Source organism: Solea solea, chromosome 1 (genome assembly GCF_958295425.1).
Source record: "Solea solea chromosome 1, fSolSol10.1, whole genome shotgun sequence".
Lineage (NCBI taxonomy): Eukaryota > Metazoa > Chordata > Actinopteri > Pleuronectiformes > Soleidae > Solea > Solea solea.
Window position 1 is genome coordinate 36,897,685 of NC_081134.1, and position 19,680 is coordinate 36,917,364.

Below are 19,680 nucleotides of genomic sequence, written 5' to 3' on the forward strand. Positions count from 1 at the left end.
TGAATGACAGACTGAATGTATTAATGATATATAAACACATGCATATACTCTATATATGTACATAAAATATTCACTTCACATATATAAGGAACTAGAAAAACAAGTGCCTGGTGTTTATTTTACTCCAGGTTGTTTGTTCAGTGCGACTGTTGTCTGTTATGTTTAGTGACGTCTTCACAAAAAAAAACTCACAATCCAAGGATTAGGAATCGTGGAAACCAGTCTTCACTTTATTCGCCGTGTGTTTACGTTATCATTCTGCACGTTCAGTTACGGCCTTGTGCACATTGGAGGTTGTTCAGAAAACTTCAAAAGGTGGAGGGTCAAAGGTCATACAGAAGCCATCATTAGTGAGAAATGTATCATAGGACCAACCCTGAAAGCTCTCCAGTAAAACAGGGTTATTGTAGTTTTCATTTGCTAATGAAAGTGAAATCATAGGGTCATGTTATGGTTCCAAGTTCGGCAGGAGTTATGCAAGATTAAATTACATGAGCACATGTTTCAGAGGCTGAACTTTGGTCACACAAACAGACTGTACAACAGATTTAAACCCCCATGAATCAGTTTCGCTCTGATTAATTATTTGCCACAGTTTCGATATATTATATATATATATATATCGTTATAATTTGGACAAAGTTCTGAAAATGGAGGACATTCTTTAGGACACAAGGTCAAAGACCATGGCTGTCTGTATATCGACATAATCTTGATTTTTGATATTTATCCTTTTTAACAGCATCAGATTATTCTTAAATTTGTAACGAAACCCTTTTATAATCATTTAGAAAAAAAAAGTAAACTATATAATTAATAAAACATGCAGTACATACACATACCAATGTTATTTAATTTTGTAATCCTGTGTTATGGTGTTAATAATAACAATAATAATAATAATAATAATAATAATAATAATAACTATATTTCTCTAATATCTGAGCAGAAAATACTGGGGAGCAAATCTATTGCCCAAATATTAGGTACACTTTCTGTCCTTTAGACAACGTGCACAATTTGATAGAAACTGAACTTGGAACCTTTTAAAGAGGATAATATATCGCTTTTGGCTGCTTTATCACTGTGTATTAGTTTTATAGGGCTGGACCCAATAAACTGGACAATAAATTAGTTAATCACTGATGTGGATTAAGTTTACCATGCAGTAAAATCACTCGAACATGTATTTTATTCGACTTTGTCTTCGTCAGGTCCTCATATGAGGACAAATGAGAAAATAAAAAGGATACAAATTTGCAGAGATTCCATGTTTATTTGAAAGGGTAAATCAAAGGAAAAAAAAAACATAAAATGGGTAAATCATTGGGATGTGAGTCTCTTTCTTTGTGTCAGATTGGCAGCATATGTCTGGCAGGTGGGATGTTTGGGGTCCTGGATGCACTGGAGGATCATCAGGGTCCTGTGGACAAAACACATGACCTCAGCTATAAATGTCCTCACACACACACACAACATCTTTGTGAAGTTTCACACTCCACACAGCGGATGTAAACAAACTGTTCCCTGAAGAAGAATGTCAGCATTATTATAATGTGTTAAACGTCACTTACTGGTCGTTGTCTGTGCAAGTCCAGTGGAAACCTCTGGACTGGAGGATCTGGATCAGGTCCATGATGGATCCTTGATGACATGATTCTCTGTACAGGAGGGAAAAACAAGGGCCATATGGAATGTGACGGGGATTTCTTTACGAATATGACTTCATTTTGTATAAGATGTACTTCGTCATAAAATGTCAACGGTAGTCGCAGTGGTTGTGAATAAGATAATTATAGTTATTTACAGCTTAAGTCATAAATGTTGGTAATCTCGTAATAGGTACTTGTAGGGTTTTAAACTTTATAACAAGCCATACAGTTCACATTTATGGTTCTCAAGACAATTTAATACAACCTTGAACCACTAGTGTACCTATTTTTAATGGCTCATAGCTATTTTAGAGTGTCTGAGTGTCATGAGTGATTCTATGCTCACATATATGGTCCGTCTAGATTGGCGACCACCTTAATGTTGACATAATCCACCCTGTGTGGATTCAGGCTGTCCAGTTCAACACTTCCAAGCATGCTGCAAGATAAAAAAAAAAAAAAAAGATTATTTGACATTTTGAATCAATATATCCTCAATACTGTGTTTCCTTTACCTCTTCCTGTCGAAGGCGTTGACAATAGAGCCGTTCAGTAACACGGTGATGTTGCCACACGCCATTTCTGCAAACTAAAAAAAAGAATCAATAAGGAAAAGTCACACGGGACAAATATCCCACTGTTGGTTTTGGAGCAGTGTGAATGTTGCACATCAGTGTTGCTGAACATATGGACACTGCACTCACGCTCTGTGAGGCCTGCCTCCACAGGGAATACACCGGATGGTTCCTGCACGCCGACCACACCGGACACGAGCTGAAATCAAAACCTGTGAGAGTCACATCCACAACTATCAGCCGGTCATACTCGCACGGAGGTGAGATTAGAGTCAGACACAAACAAGTTTGGGTGATTATCTTCGGTGGTGACATGCAATAACACGCAGCTGGCAGGTTAGTCTGTCATCAATGTGGGGGAAATACAGATCCTTAAAGGTTATTTATATGCAACATTCAGATGCATTTAAGACAATAAAGGTGCAGTACAGAACTTTTAGGAGGCCTCGTGGCCTTAGCGTAAGCCCGTAAACTAAGGGTCTTGCTTAATCGAGGCCACCATCTTGCACAGACTTAGCGTGTTCCAATGGGAGCTGGAAATCGTATAATTTAATTAATTAATAATTTAATAATTAATAATTTAATAATTCTAAGATGGCTGCCACTTGCTTCAACAGTACAACAGTACTCTGTGTTATCTGTTTCACAGTAAATCAGTCGGTAGTACTGTCATTTTTATTATTATTATCTGTGGACCAGTTCTGACGTCCGATGTGACCAGAACGCACCAATACTTCTACAGCAAGAAAGTGACTTGTGTTCAGTACAGTAAATATAATTTCTGCAATGAATTTTATTTGTACTTTTAGTCAGTCTTGAATATGGGACAAACCAATTTACCAGGACGCTCGTCTTGTCCGCACCAGATCAGGTCGTTGAACATGAAGCCGACCAGCGTGTCCTCCAGCGTCCAGAAGTGAGGTACGGCAGCAGCGTAGCTGTGCATCAGCGTCCTGGTTTTACTCCAGAAGAGAGACTGGAGAAAACAGGAGGAGGGAAAAGCAAAACTTGACAAGAATTCAAAAGTGTTTAATATCTTTATTTCAGAGCTGAAATCTTAGTCTTGCTCACTCTATCACACGGCCACTTTTGTGGGATCGCGTAAAACATGGGATGATAGTTCTCCACTGTCACGTTACAGGAAGACTGAAGGAGCACCGCCTCCTCAAACTGTCTCCAGATCTCCTCACAGTCATACCTACACATAAAGAGCATGTGTGTTAGATTGTTTTAATTAGTTTTACATATATTTCAAGAATCTTTAAACATTGCTGGTTAAATAAAGCTATAGAATTCTGGACTCTTGGCTAAACAAAAGACGGGATGGACTGTTTTCCCTCAAGGGTTCAAAATAATAATAATGCACAGACTAATTAAAACTGAAAATAGATGTGTTTTCATAGATTAGATAGATTGTTGGCTCTCAAGGTCTAAATGTAGGGAAGTTTTATTCCAGATTAACTGTATATTTAACTGCACACGGAATTGAATGTGAGATATTTTCAAAATATATTGAGCAAATACTACAATTATGATTTAAGATTTTACCAATTATGATAAAAGCAATTATCCGCTTTACTCCTATAGTTTAAGTCCTAAACCTGGGAGGGTTGCGTTTGGAAGGGCAACCCTTGTTTGAACTGCTGGATGTTGCGTGATTCTCATCCAGAATCATTGTCTTTACAAAATGAGGACTGTATAAATGTTATGTACCTTAAGCTTGGGTTGACTAGAGTGATGTAATCGTAGCAGCGTCCAACCACAATGTGTTTAATGTTGGGGGTTGTCCCGAGCTGTGCTCTCAGTTGACCGAGGCACATCAGAAGCGGGATCAACCCTTTTGAAATTGACACAAAGGCGTAAGAAAGGGAGAGAAGGAGACATTGTCTGCAACATTTGGGATGGGTTCTTCAAAGGAAGCTGAACGAAAAGAGAAGAGGTTACTTACACGTCATCAGGATGATCTTTACAAAGATCTGACATGCTTTAGTGAAGAAGGTCACGTTGGTTGGAGACCACCACATTGCTCCTGAATAAAGATGCATGTTATAATCTGTAAATCAAACAGAACCCGCTATCAATTTTGATTCCAGGCCACAAAGTACCTCAGTAAAGCTCACAAAGGTGTGTGTTTGCCTATGAAATCAACCTCAAATCTCATGGCATTTATGAAACATCCTCCCACATTCTTCTTTTCTTTTCATTTTTGGCAGAGCCGTCAAACCTGGCAGCTCGTCAATTGCCCTGCAGGACATTGTTGTGTAATTTAAAAGTAGCTGACCTTTAGATAATTATTCTGGAATGCACAAAAGACAAGTTTTTTTTCTGTTTTTTTTTTTTTTTCAAATTACAATAGAGTATACACGTACAGACATCCAGTAAATGCTCACCCTTTCCCATGTAAAAGGTTAAACTGCAACAAATGGCTCCATGGCTGTGTTGTATAACGTTTTCTGTCCAAACTTGCATCCCCCTGTGTTGTGATGTGATGTGTTCGTCTCTCCTAAAATGGTTGACGTGCACAAGAGAGGCTGCTTTTCATAGGGTTGTCAACCACAGCTCCTCCGGACACCTCCTGCCTCAATAAGATCCACATGACTCCCATTATGGTGCCATTTTCAGTTTGTCCACACAGCGGGTGCAACGTTTCCAGAGACATGTAGGGAAATACTGTTTGTGTTTCTGGACACTATGTGATTATTTATGTCTTAAATGGATGGACGTCCTTCCATGAACAGGCCAAGAATAGAAAAGGCCTAAAGCATCACTGGCACCCAGAAGGATTTAAAAGTAATGTTTTTACCTTGAGAAATGATCATCTTTCTCTTTCAATCTTTCGTCATCAGTTTGTTTCAGTGTCCTTGTAATGCCACGTTTGTCCACATGAGGACACTAAGAGAAGCAGCATGTCAATTCCCGACTCCTTTAGTCTATGTGCTGACATGTCCTTGGGCAAGACACTTGCTCCTGACGACTGTGAGGTAGTAACGAGTGATGAAGATAGTTAGGGGAAATGTAGTGGAGTAAAAAAAAGAAGTTGCAAGTAAAGTACAGATATGTGAATGGGAAGTATTTGTACTTTGTTACATCATCACACTCTTTTTGTTCCCACTACATTTGCGGTTGGTGTTTAAACAAATGAGGAAGTGACACAATTCATAACATCACCGGTTTGCTCATTGTGGCAGTTCACTGTCAAAAGAAGTGATGACCGCCTGAGTGATTTTTTTGTTAATTAAAGAATTCCCATCTTGGCACATAAAACACTGCTTCTGTGTTCATATATGAAGTAACCACAACAGGAATATGGGAATGCAAAAGAGTCTTTTGTCTCAGCATTTTCTGTTTGTCAAATCATTGTCATGTGACAGACTGAACGTGACTCTCATTACAACTGTGTGCTCGGAGGGAATTAGATTTAATATTTGCGCCATATCTGTGAAAGTTTTGGCCACCTCTTTGTGAGATTAAGTCTGTGAGGTCTCTGAGATAGTGCCCTCGTGTTTTTAAAGCTAATTGTGTTATTAGCACTCAGAACAGAGTGTCTCCCCAGAGGCAAAAAAAGCCTATTGACAGAAAATGAGGATAAATGGCTGAATGTAACATCAAAAGCAGCAGATTTAAAAATTCCACACAGCTTTCTGTTTTAGTCTGTTTTGTCAAAATTAACTATATTATAAGCTGCCCCTATGCCATTTATACAGGCATATACAGTATATCAGCACTTTGCTTTTGTCTGTGCCTATTCTGTCATGTGCAAAAAGCACTACCTTTGCACTGACTATGCCGTGCCAACCTACGTCATGCTCTTGTGATGCCATACTCAGACAGGAATTTTTGGATTTGCTTGAATGACAACACACACAAGCAGGAATCTTGGCTCTCTTCCCTCTATAACCAACCCACTACTCCACTTCTCCATGGCATTTTGAGGAGGTTTCTATCTCAGTCTGTCTCAGTTAGGGATCCAATGACCCCATGCTTCCTTTCCATCACCCTCAATGAGCCAGTTAAAGCTGCCACACCATCATCGCTCAGGTGTTTACCAGAAATGAGACAGCGCCCCCATGCTGCTCACTTAAACACACCATTGATCTTAAAGAGCCTGTGAACAAAGTCTCCTCACAGCTACTTCATCTAATCTGACCCCCATTTGTGCACCAACCACATTTCCTCTACTTAACGTTGACAAACTTAACTTTATTTAATATCAGGTCTCTGCCTGAAATGTCACTCTAAATTATTAATGGTTTTATTATCAAGAATAAAAGACAATTTGTGTTTTTTTTTTTTAAATAGAAGTGAAATTCAAATTAAAGCACTTCTTATCAAATCAACTCCTTCATACTCACGCTTTATCAGGAAGCAGAGCAACTACTTCATTTAATAATTTCAACTTAACTTCAGCATCTACAGCCCCCAAAATAAAGTGTAAACTTTTGATGACTTTGCCAAACTCCCATCTGTATTAATTTCAACTGGCATTTCATCTAATATTTATGTTTACATGTGAATTACAGAGCTAGAGACCTGTTTTTTTCATCTTTGATGGCCTTGGTAAATTTATTTTTGGGCTTTGCTTAATTTTTCATTATAAATTATTCTTGGCTTCCCTGTTCTTCCTTACTTTTCTATTTGTTTGACTGACCATATCTTTCTGAAAGCAAATCCACTCGTATTTGCTTAATTTTATATAAAAGGAAAGAAACTAGCAAAATAACAAGTTTTTTTAGTAAATGATTTTATTGATAACACACACACATTACAGTAGATATGTTCTCCCTGTAATGTAGATAACAGATATTATAATAAAATACAGCATAAAAAAGTAAAACAATTAAGAGAAGTCAGCAGAACCTAAAAATACATGTATACATATAAAAGAAAAAATAACAAATCAACACAACTAGTCCAAAAACAATCTGCATTAATCCTCCACAAAGAGAGGATTAAATAGAATAATACATGTGTGAGAGATTCTTCTTTCTTGTTACAAATGCTACATTTGTTTTCTATGTCTAGGAATTTAGAGAATCGTAAGTTAGTCTACAATGAAAAACAAAAACAAAACTCTCTTATTCTGGCAAACAATGGCGGTGATGTAACATCCGGTAGCAGCGATTTAAACCAATGACAGTGAGCGGCGCGTTCCCTGTAGTCCCACCCCTTCATAGTTGACAGCTAACAGCAACGAGAGCTTCTTTACCAAAGTTGCTTCAAGGTGGGTGTGTAACATTTAATTATTTTAGTTGTTCTGCATTGTAGCTGTCTGCAGTGTTAAATAAGCGTCAAGACAAAGCAGCCCAGTTTAAAAAGCATTTAACGTTTGTAGCCTTGATTTCCGGTCCCGTTTAATCCTCCTTCCTGCTGTTAAGGCTAATTCGCAAAATTAGCTAAGTTAGCTAAATAGCTCCAGTATAGGCTACTCGCTGCTGTTGAATTAATGTCCACCCTTTTCGAAAATACTCATTAGTCGAACAACATGTAGAGAGTTCTGTTGAAATATTTGCAGTTGCTAAAATATGTCGCTTTATACTGACAGGTCCCTGTCTGTGATTATTTCATCTCCTCCATCATATCAACATGAGTGATACTTGGCAAGAGTGTATGGACCACTGTGTGGAGGTCACCAAAACGGCTGGGAAGGTAAGAGCAGCGCTGCTGAAGCCTTGCATTTGTCCCTACATGGCATGGAAACCTGTTTGACTAGAATGGATACATTACACACTATCAGCCATGCTGAAACTTTTGTTTTCATTCAGATAATTCTTTATTAATTCCATGACCAGTGAATGAGGGAGGGGAAAAAAATTAAAAATAGAATACAATGTAAATGGAGTGCAGCAAGAATTATGTACAGCATCGTATATACTTTATATTTATTTTTTTAAACTTTATTTTTGTTGTCCAAAAGGCTATTTTGCAACTGGACAGATGTTACTCAACCTAAAAGTAAAACACAATGTGAAAATGCAAAGTCAATACAGGTCTATTAAAAGTTATATTCAAACGATAACTGAACACCACACAACTGACGTAATCAGGACATAAGACAGGCTAAAGATGTAAGGACAAACTGAGTAGAGAAAGACAACAGCAGGTGGCAGCAAGAGAAGTCAAGCACCAACTGGAAATAATAACTGTACCTACATTTTAATGGTCACAAATTTGATTGTTTATGACCCGTTTTTCAGGTACAATTTAAATGAATGATATGAATCCCAGTTTCAAATGTGTGCTGGAAGTGTTCCATTCTTGTCATCAGACCTGTTTTGAATGTGTTGTGTTTGAATGTTAGGAATATTGAGAGTGTTTCCATTAATTAAGGCTAATTGTTAATTATTTCCAAGTTGAGGCAGCTTAGCATGGAAAATAGTCTCTGGACTGTAATTGGTATTTTGGGGTGAGTTTAATTAATATTTCCACCACTTTGATTGGTCAGCCTGTGTGTGTTACAGGTGATGCTAGTATTGTTCATTTTCGAAACTTGGTCTCTCTGAAAATAGAGAACAGGCAGACTTGACCAAAAATAGCTTTAAATATTACATTGAGAAGTTAGGTTTTTCTGTTGCAGTCCTGTCCATCCAGTTTATATTTAACAAATGTAGTAGGCACTTGGAGTGAAACTGAATATTTTGTTCTTGTTCAAAGAAACAGCATTTTTCATGTTTTCAGTGTTACATTTTTAATACAGTTACAGTAGTGTATGCATAATAAATAGATAAATAAATAATAAAAAGTGAATTTGTATGCATATACTCGTCTCACCCATCATTGCCAACAAAATAAGAAACAGCAGATGTTGGGAAGTGTAGCAAAAAACTTTCCTCTCTGAGTTTGTTGTTGTGCTCCTGCCAGATGATCCGTGACGCTCTCCAAAAGGACATTGCCATCATGCAGAAGAGCTCGCCGGTTGACCTGGTGACCGAAACGGACCAGAAAGTGGAGCAGCTCATTATATCATCCATCAAGGAAAAGTACCCCACACACAGGTACTTCATCTGATGTGGCAAGGCGGTACATGTACCGCTTGATACTTGTTACTGTGTCATGTAATTTATTTATCCCCTTTAATTCTCTTGATGCTTGGCCCTTGTTTTTGTCTCATATTTTTTATACCTTATTTATTTTCCCTTATTTCGTGCTATTTATTGCTTCATTTAATTCATTTCCTTTTTCATTTTTATTTTGCAGTCTGGATGACAGTTTTCTATAATTTTGATGTATTATCAAGCAGCTTCATGCATTTTCTTATCATTTTCCATTGTAAGCCAGACCCAAATAAAAACAAATGGACAAATTAAATGTATCAGATGACAAAAATAAAGTGTTTCAATTTCATAAAAGTTCTTATTTACTCAGTCAACCGTTAATTGTAAATATGAAACTATAAAAAAGCCACTGCTAGGAATGAAGTGTATGTGTTTTGTATCCTTTTATTTGTTTGATTTATTAGTACATTAGTGGAGTGTTCTGTTTCCCAAATAAAAAAGGACCACACTGGTTGCTGCTGGCAAATTCTGATGTGTGTAAAAGATGATTCTCCAAAGTTTAATCCAACCAAAAACAACCTTTTATGCAGTCCAATATGATATAACAGACTGACAACTGAGCAACAACCAAACGCTCAACAGCAACAAATAGTCCCCACAATATAAGTTAACGGAATTCCTATAGCTTTGTACTTTACCTACTGCTTTGCATGTTTAAAGTGGAACCTCTATTTAAGATAATATCACAGCACAATGAATAACAAGCACCTTTTGTCTTTTGTGGATTTTAAAGCTTTATCGGTGAGGAGTCTGTCGCAGCGGGTTCAACAAGTGTTCTGACTGACAATCCCACTTGGATCATAGACCCCATCGATGGCACCACTAACTTTGTTCACAGGTACTTGTGCTGCTACACTCGCATACTATAGAAAACTACTGAGGAACACAATACTGACACTGTTCTGGATTGGTTTTTATCTTTGTCGCTGCTTAACTATTTTTATCTTTTAATTAGCTTCTCTCTAGGATTCTCCTCCCTGTCTGGGATAATTAGACGATGTAGATGAAACTGAGCTGCTGATTGAAACCGATTCCTCTGAGCTTTTACCAAAAGGGAGTTAATTAAACAAATATTTTATATTGTAAATTCTCTATTTTTTCCCTCCCATAGGTTCCCATTTGTGTCTGTATCAATTGGCTTCACTGTGAAGAAAGAGGTAGGATTTTTCCTCTGTGATTCACAAATAAATGACACTGTAGCGCTTTGACTGGGGTTTTCTTTGTTTGCATGGTGTTTCTATTCTTATCCCTCCTCCCACACATTAATCACTGCCGTCTCTTGTCCTCAGATTGAATTTGGCATCGTCTATAGCTGCATTGAGGACAAAATGTACACGGCAAGGAAAGGAAAAGGAGCATTCTGCAATGGAGTCCCAATCAAAGTATCTGGACAAGAGGGTGAGCACAATGTTTTGTTATTCCGTCATTCTTTGGTGCTGCAGTTTGAAATGAATACACTAGGTGGAGCCAAATTACCAGCATGATCATCAGCGCCAAACTCTCACACTATGATTTTTGTGTTTTTCAAACCTGTGTGTTATTTCTAAAGGAGAATAAACTGTTTTTGTTTTTTTTCAGATATCAGCAAGTCTCTGGTCCTTACAGAGATGGGCTTCAAGAGCGATCCTGAGCAATTCAAAACCATGCTGGGCAACATCCGCACCATCCTCAGCATCCCTGTACATGGGTATACATAAACAAGATTTTATCCCTAACATACCTCGCTAGTGAAAGTTGTTGTGGTAGCAGCAGTTGAAATGAAAATCACTCATGTCAGTTGAATTCTTTTAACATAGCAGCAGCAGCATCATAAAAACTTTCTTTATGTTTTCACTGTTGCTCTGTTATGAATGTTTGGGAGTCAGATTAAACGTATCACTTCAGAAATTAGTTTTGCAGTTGGTAGTGCAAAAATAATAAAAGCAATTAAACATTAAACAGGGATAGAAGGCATCATAGATGCACACAGCACAAACACATTTGACATTAAACAATCCCATTTTAATTTCATTGTTTAAAAGTGCAGTAAGAACAGTGTGATCATGAAAATGCCCAAATTGATTGTGTTGATTGCACATGGAAAAAAAGAGAAAATTGGTATCATGATCATGGACCGAGCTTTTAGCAGAACTTGCAAAAAGCATAAAAAAAGTGTGAAAGCTGCTGTATACCAATTAGTTTGCTGGTTTCCTTGACCATATTGGACAAAAGTTTTGTTATGAAGAGAAAGGTCATCATAAAAAAAACTTCAGTTTATTGTCAACTTTAAAGGACTTTAAAGAATTCAGTGAAAAAAGCAGGCTAGAAAGATATTTGATGAATTGTGGTCATGGGACTTGGGTTTTATTAATCATTGTCCAAATGTACACTCAATGATGTATTTCCTGAGAATCCATCCACTGTAACTATAGTTAAGGCACAATTTAAATGTGCATGGTTCAATTCCTGGCCAGGGTTGTCATTATGGCTGCAGCTAACAATTATTTTCACAATTGATGAATCTGTTGATCATTTTCTCTATAGTTTCCTGTCTACATCAATGTTTTTATGTGACAAAATACCAACAAGATAAACCAATTTCAGATGTAATAAAAATTCTGGTCTAAATGAAAACCGCAACCTGTTTTCTCAAACACAACAAGGATTCTAACTAAAAACAAAGAATTTATTTGACCAAACCATCTGGAATTTTATGTACAGTGCTGACATCCAATTTTCATCCACAGAATCCGATCCCCGGGCAGTGCGGCTGTCAACATGTGTTTGGTAGCGTGTGGTGCGGCTGACGCATACTACCACATGGGCATCCACTGCTGGGACATGGCCGGAGGGGCAGCGGTCGTTACCGAAGCTGGGGGAGTCATCATAGACATTTCAGGTGAGTCATTATCACGGACGTTTCAGGTGAGTCACTGAGAAAATGTGAGACCTTCAAACAGCATTGCTGCTGAACTTTTCAAAGGCCACTGAGTCACTGGATGAGATGATGATGACACTGTTGATTAGCAGGGAAGAAAACTGCACATTGCTTTTATTGAATTAACAGTTCAGGGTTGTGGACACATGTGGACAGCGCTCCAGTGCGACCTTTAACACCTTACGGTAAAATAAATCCTGTGTCCGACTAATGCGACCACCTGTGATCATTTCTCACTTCACCACTTTGTAAGAAAACACACATGGATGGTCTTTCCAAACGTTGTCCGACTGTTATCTTTGTGTTTTGGTGTGAGTCTGTGTCTGGGAAAACGGGTAGAGAGAGAGGAAGCTCCAGAAAAAGTTCTAGAATAAAAAAAAATCTCAAAAGCCACCCTTACACTTTTGTATATATGACCAAATGCAGCTTTAGGAAAATGATGTCATAGCCTAACCTGTCTTCTTCTTTTTGTGTTTGGAGTTTGTACCCTGTGCGTCTGTACCCAGCTCTTTAGTGTTTCTGTGGCAGCTTTTCAGCGCCAAATACAGGCTTAAAATATGTACTACTTTACTCAGAGTAGGTTTTGTGTGTCTAAAGTTCACCTTTCAAACAAAAAAGATCACTTCCCTAGACTTTAGGGTTACCATACAGCTGTAGCATGTGAAGAAAATGAATGTTTTGTGTAGTGTTTATATTGCTACAATGGCCACAGATTAATAAATGCATGGGTGAGAAGTGGGGAGTGTAAAAAAAAACCTTCAGTGACTGTCAAACTCGAGCAGATCAGAGGATTTCAGTGGCCTTTAATGTGTCCTAGGGATGGATTTGCATTAAAAGAATATTGCCACATGCCTTTCAGAGACACCGCCTTCAAATATGGTTTGAGTGATTGTCTCTGAAGACTCATTCAAGATGCATTTCATTTGGCTGCATTCAAACCTGTAGGTGGAGCGGTTCACTTGTGATTGTATCACTCAAAATGGATATTAATGCCAGGCCTGGCCAGGGTCACAGTCATAGACGAGAGGCAGCTACTGCCTGAGAAGTACAAAGAGAAAGCTGCATTGTGTGGCTGTTGGAGATTTCTGATCAGATTTTGATGTTGTTATTCTGCCTCTGTTTGGCCTTCGTAAAACAGAAACAATGGAACATGTTGTGTCCTTTGCCTGACAAAAGGCTCTGCCCGGCAGTACTATCTGGCCTGACTGAGGGAGCGTGTGTGTGTATGCAGCAGCAGTGCAGTGGCGAGCAGGAACAAGAGGAGTTTATCTTGCTGAATAGTTAACGTTTTTGAGCAGTAGTATTTACTTTTTGTGGGCTCCTCTTTGTGTTGTTATGCTCCAACCAATTTGCAGCTATGTCGCAATGTTGTTGCCTCTGTCCGTCTCGACATAAAATAGATCACTTCCTGTGAGCTGAGCAGCAATGTTGCCAGGCGACATGAGAACTTTTAACACCACTATACTGAGAAACACAGAGAGACTCCTGTGGAGCTCATAGGCTTAATCAGCATTGTTTGACATTAACAATGGTTTAAAGGTGACATACAGTTGTTTACATTTAAAGTAACACACTATAGTGTTAATTCTGAACAACACTGCCACTGACATAACAGCTGGTCATGCTAACGAACCTGTACTGTTCTCTTAATATTTGCCAAGTCAGACACAGTAGTGACATTGCCACACCTTTGAGTTCTGTTAAAAATAATCCTCTCTGTATTAATTTTAAACTCTATACTAATGAAGGGCACACACAAACTTTAAAACTTCAAGGCACTTTGATCCCAGAGGGGCTGACGTGAAGTGAATCAGTTAAGCCCACAACAGTGTCCCCCCCGTTCCGTCCTCGGACTAAGGCTAACTGAAGGTCACAGCTCTTCTCAGTCAAACTCTGATCCCGTTTATTATTAAATTTGAAAATGAAAAACAGACCATGAACTCGCTTTCTGCTTATTTCGCCCACTGGGCAGCACGATTAGCCAGATGCATTGGGATTCAGCACAGTATCTGCCGAATTGTCAACATAATGAATAGTAACGCAGATGAATAACAAAAATAATGCATTTTTTAGAGTAGATACTCATTGACTTGAATATAAAACATTTTCCCTAGCATTAGAAACCCAGTCAATAAGTTGTCATTGCATAATAATAACCCTGAGTTTAAGCTCTTAGAGGGATTAAAGTGTCTGAAATTTAATTCAATATATTCTTTTCTTGCCTGTTGCCTGCTTTCGTTGATTCTTTTTGTGTGTGATCTGCCACTACACCGCTGTTGTACAATACAGTTATGAAAACTACTAAACTGCCTTCTCTCTGGCATTGAAAAGGTTATAAAAGGTCTTAATTTTAAACGATTCGCCAGATTGAAGCATTTAAAGTGAGCTGTTGAACAATAATGTGTTAAAAGTAAACCGTTGAATACTGTACAAGTAGAAGATTTCCCATGAAGCAAGAACCTGGTAAATCACTCTGCACAACTGCTTCGGTTTCATCTAATAAATATTTTCTTATTTTGAGGTAACCTGTCTGAGTCTAAACCTCAAAGTTAATCCGTTTAAAATCATGTTAAATAGTGAAATAGATCATTCTTTGTCCATCTACTAATTTATTATTCCCATTATCTCTTGTAACATCACGTCCAGAGGCTGTACATTGGAATTATTAGTTTGTTTATCGTGATTAGTACCAACAAATATCTCAAGCTTGTATTGCTTAGAATTCATCATAGACTGAAGAAATCCTTACTCATTACTTTTTCTTTTCTTTTTGTTTAATAACCAGGTGGACCGTTTGATCTGATGTCCCGTAGGCTGATCGTGGCGAGCAGCAGGGCGATAGCAGAGCGCCTTGTGAAGGAAATAACTGAGTTTGACGTCGGCAGAGACGACACCGAGCACAAGTAAACGTCCACAAACTCTTCTCAGCTGCTTCGTATTATCAGGTCAGGATTCTGTCATTGCCTTAACCACTTAAATAATCAACTTACCTCCAGAAAACGAGTTGAGTTCGACTCTTAAATACTCCACACTCACATTTTCATCCTTCTGCTTTTGTTAAATGTGCACGGTAATGCCAGTATTTGAGACAAGGAAGATGTATTAAAGGAATCTGAATGTTCTTTTTATTTTCCATAATCACATAGCAGTCTTTATTATTTATTATTATAAAAAGTATATTTAGGTGAGTGTCAGAATAATTATGTATTCATACGTATGATGCAGCAAATACATCGATACAGCACCACTAACTCATGAAAAAGTTTGGGATGAATGTGTTCAGATTTTGACCAATCATTATGATATCTGATCTTATGTGATGGTATGTTTTACATGTTGATAGTTCTATTCAATATACAGTGCCATCACTAGTTTGCACTAAAGCTCATACAAGAATATGTACACCAACATTTAAATACTGTACTGTAAAAAGTAATTCCAGACAGAAATGGACTGATGTGTTCTTAAAAATGTGTGCAGTTTGTTCAAATATGTTCGTATCGTAAGAATTTAAAGAAAGCAGCAAATAATAAAAAAAACAAAACACTTCAGCAGCATGTTCCCTACCTCTCTTCAACTCAACACAGACAAGATTATTTCATGTTGTTAAAGCAGAGACAGGTGCCAACACGCCTGGACGTCAGAGACAATGCCTTGCAACATAACTACTCACTGAGGATTATTTTGCAGGGGGGAAAAATGACACGTGAATTATAGTTCTTAGACTAATAACTAAGGGAGTTTGGCATGATGGTCTTGGCTCTGTGTTCTGTGTAAGTAGTTAACAGTAGTTACAAAAACCTAAAGAACTGGTCCAGAAGATGTCCACTCAATGTGCTTATTTTCATCAATAAATGGCTCAAGTTGTTATTGTGAGAGTCTCGACAGCTTAACTGAAGCATGAGTGTCACTCAATTCTAACACTGAATCCTCATGAGACCTGAGAGTTGCAAGAAGATGGCTGAAGATCTCTGTTTGTAAGTGCTCCTCTCCCCCATTTATAAACATAGAGCCCTGGTTAAAAAACATAAAATAATCCTTGAATTCCCTTTTTAACATAATCGCCCTCCCATCATTGCAGCATCTACTCTCCACCATCTAATCGACATCCCAATATGGGTCTGTTTCAGATATCAAATGTTCAGGACACGAATAGATGTCCATATTGACCCAGAAAAATGAAAAACTGTTTCCTGCTAAATATAGCCCCTAAACACCCATAAAACATCAGAAAAGAGTGACTGTCGCTGCTGCTGTGATTTATAAGAGATAAAAAGCATTCACAGCAGTCACGCGATGTAAAATCTCCGCTGCATTGCTTCTGCCATTTTAGTCGCTGCTGCACTTTCACCAGAGAGAGTTTTGCTCTCCACGAGCTGTTCGCTCTCCTCTCTTTTTTTTTTTTAACTTGTGTTTGCTGATGACAAACAATTGGTTTTAAAACACTTAACTTGAGCAAAGTGAGCCCTCCGATGTTGCAGCCCCCTCCACAGAAATCAATGGTCCATGTTAGTCTGCAGCGGGTGGTTCAGACGCAATCACCAGCGCTGGGATTGATTTCCGTAGTCGGCCAACTGAAAGCCAAGTCTTCTTCTGTCAACACCTCCTTTTTATACCCGCAGCTGCTCAACAAATCTTTTTATCGTTTACAATGTCCTGTGTTTTGATGACCATTTTTCTCGGTTACTGACTGAATGATGGCACAGAGACCCAAACCCCTTAGTTCATTGTTCTTTTGAAAACAGGCAAGGCAGTGTTTTCCGGCTACATCTCAAAACGAGCCCCTGGAGATTTCAGACTGAGGCTCAGTAGATATTTTCTTTGGCCTCGATAACAATTTTTTCTTAGTTTCAATTACTTTTTCAGTTTGTTCTACACCTCAGTATGTCTTTGTGGTCTGCCTTTTTCTCACATCACATAGAATATTTGTCTCTGCATGAGTGGCGTGATGTTTGGAATGGTAATGTCGGTCTTACAGTTGTTTCTTATGGTTGGAACCTAAAGCCATGGGCGAGTGAACTTTGCTGTGTATGAGTTGAACTGGATTTCTTACTTTTACATATCTACTAATTCAATAACCAATTTCTTTCCTGATTAATCATTGGCACGGCTCTGGAAAGTATGACATTGGTCAGTCGATCGATTCTCCAAAGTAAAAATGATTCATTTGCTCTGAGATTTCAGACAGATCTGTTCTTTGCAATCTCTTTGAGACACAACTATTAGATGGATTGCCATGAAATGTAGTGCAGACATTCATGTTCCCCCTTCAGATGAATCACTTTGGTTCAGAACCTGTAGAATCTTTTTTTTTTTTTGCTCCTGCTCATCTTTCAGGTCGCACCGCTGACCTTCAGTCTCTTGACAGGCCTCAGTTACAGCCATGATTCCAGAGAAGCAAACATCCAAAACATCCATCATTCTGGATAAATTATTCATAACGGACCTGCCAGGGAGACGGCGGTGCTGATGTATTTGTTTGGCTTGTTCTATTACTTCTCTCTGTCTGTCTCCCAACATTTTTAGAGAGCGTCTTACATTTAGTGCACAACCGGGACAACGAGGTGACAACTGCTCTCCTGCTGCTCCCAGTCAAAAAAAAAAAACTTTCAACAAATCCTTCCTGCATGGAACACCACACTGAATTACTGATCTGTTTAACTCAACACAGGTCTTTTTCTTTTATCTTTGCCACACATGTTGTGCATCTTTCCGCAAAAGCTGGGACTTATATCGGGCGACTACGTTTGAGAGAATCGGATGTAAACTAGTTAAGTGCTCCTCTCCTGTCATCACTGGCGAGTTGAAGAAACAAGCTCTGGGTATTTCGACACATAGATTTGAGTAATGCAAGGTGTGGCAGTGAGGGAACATCGTGTCTGAACGGGCCATGGAAAAAAACACTGTCTGCTACTTCACGCAGAAGAATTAGACAATGTGCATTGAAATAAAACACTAGAAAGACATTTATTCATCAATAAAGTCTCATATCAACATTAAAGCTGCATTGTGTAACTTTTGGGGATTCTGCCTGTGTTTGGTCTTCATGAACAGAATCAACATAATATTATTTTATTCTGCGTCCTTCATCTTTAAACGGGCTCTGTCAGGCAAAACTATCAGACCCGACTGAGGGAGCGTTTGTGTGTCATACATTCCCATAGCAGCACAGCACAGCACATTAAAACCAGTGGGCGTAGACGCTGGGCTGATGCATCATGATTGGAGGGACTGTCTGTAAGGCGGAAGTACTTTTTGATTGACAGTTGTAGAAATATACAACTGGATCAAACAAAAGCTCACACCAAATTTGATAAAAGAGAAGATCTGCACATCTTCAAGGATTTTATTTGCTGCACTGATCCGTCTTTCTCAGGCTAATTATTCTGTTTATATCATATTATGTCTGGTAGATTAAGCTACACTTTATTGTATGTTTTGATTTAACAATAAAGTCGTTGCTGTGACTGTCACAGTCGTAATGTTGTCGTTTTGTTATTTCCTCCTGTTGTGGTGTAGTTGCAGAGGTTACCCCACCTTATAGTGTCATAAAATAACTGCGTGCTGTCACCTGTCCACATGACAGTTGCAGGAATGCAGTAAAGTCAGAATGTGCATGTGGAGTGTCTGCAGTTTATTTTATTGACGTTTATTGAGGAGTTGAGGTAGTGAGAAAACGGGTGAGCAGGCACACAAAATTTCTCACGGGGGGTGAACCTTTTCCGAGTATTCCAAAAAGAACACGAGAGAAGCTGAAAGCGGTGAAGCTATCAGGAAACATTAAATTAGCAGGAGGCTTTGTTAGTCCTGCCAAAATTCTAGAAGAAAACAAAGTAAGGATCTTGAATGTGCATTTGTGCCTGCTCCAAAAAATGCTTTAGATTTACCCCAGGAAGCGGTTTTGTGAGTTGATGACGGCGCTATAGAGGATGGTATTTACTGCGCTTCATTGCTAATGATGAGTCACCATCTGCATGCGTGTTTGACATGTCTGAGACATGAGATGTTAAAGGGATGTATGGACACCACTGATTATGACACAGCAGGGTGTTGTCTTCCTGAGACACCTCCACACTGTCCACCCAGATCAATCGAGAAGACAACCCCGAAAAATTTTCCACTCGCCTATAATGCATCTTACTTTATGTTAAATGAAGTGCGCCATGTCATTGCAGGCCAACCACTGTAAGCGCAATGTTTTGCTCTGTGGAAACGTGAGGGTGGTGCCAGTACTTTTCCCACTCTATCATGCCAGCTCTTTTCTTTTTTTTCTTCTTAAGATAGAGGCAGCTAAAAGTTTTGCTTTTCAAAAGCTGTTGCACTTGCATCAAGGAGCGACGTTTAACAACACCACCAGACTTCACAGAAAGTAAGTTTTTCTTCCATTTCAGTCATTTTAACGATACGTGGGTGTGTACAAAAGCAGTGCAGCTATGTGTTTATAATCACAGCAGGTGGTTCATTTTCTATTATCTCATTTATTA

General features: G+C 38.5%; 2 protein-coding genes across 7 annotated transcripts in view; one reads left to right on the plus strand and one right to left on the minus strand.

Annotated features, from left to right (window-relative positions):
- Positions 1-1,292: 1,292 nt before the first annotated feature.
- Positions 1,293-4,721, minus strand: LOC131468616 (ADP-ribosyl cyclase/cyclic ADP-ribose hydrolase 1-like). Its single transcript, XM_058643076.1, has 10 exons — positions 4,618-4,721; positions 4,176-4,256; positions 3,941-4,064; positions 3,299-3,425; positions 3,068-3,203; positions 2,357-2,439; positions 2,168-2,241; positions 1,999-2,091; positions 1,575-1,661; positions 1,293-1,423 (listed from the first exon to the last, which is right to left on the minus strand). Exons 1-10 carry the CDS (start codon positions 4,694-4,696, stop codon positions 1,324-1,326), a joined length of 984 nt encoding a protein of 327 aa, XP_058499059.1. The 5' UTR covers positions 4,697-4,721; the 3' UTR covers positions 1,293-1,323.
- Positions 4,722-7,369: 2,648 nt separating this feature from the next.
- impa2 (inositol monophosphatase 2) overlaps positions 7,370-19,680 on the plus strand; it is a 33,211-nt gene continuing 20,900 nt past the window's right edge. For 2 of the 6 annotated variants that reach the window (XR_009240267.1, XR_009240266.1), the window contains exons 1-9: positions 7,370-7,448; positions 7,770-7,873; positions 9,086-9,219; positions 10,013-10,117; positions 10,391-10,436; positions 10,569-10,677; positions 10,858-10,966; positions 12,006-12,157; positions 14,982-15,141. Coding sequence is in view for 3 of the 6 variants with exons in the window: in XM_058629826.1 (XP_058485809.1) it covers positions 7,811-7,873; positions 9,086-9,219; positions 10,013-10,117; positions 10,391-10,436; positions 10,569-10,677; positions 10,858-10,966; positions 12,006-12,157; positions 14,982-15,103 (840 nt within the window). In the remaining 3 variants the exon portion in view is untranslated. The other 4 variants (XR_009240272.1, XM_058629826.1, XM_058629802.1 and 1 more) reach the window with 4 other exon arrangements.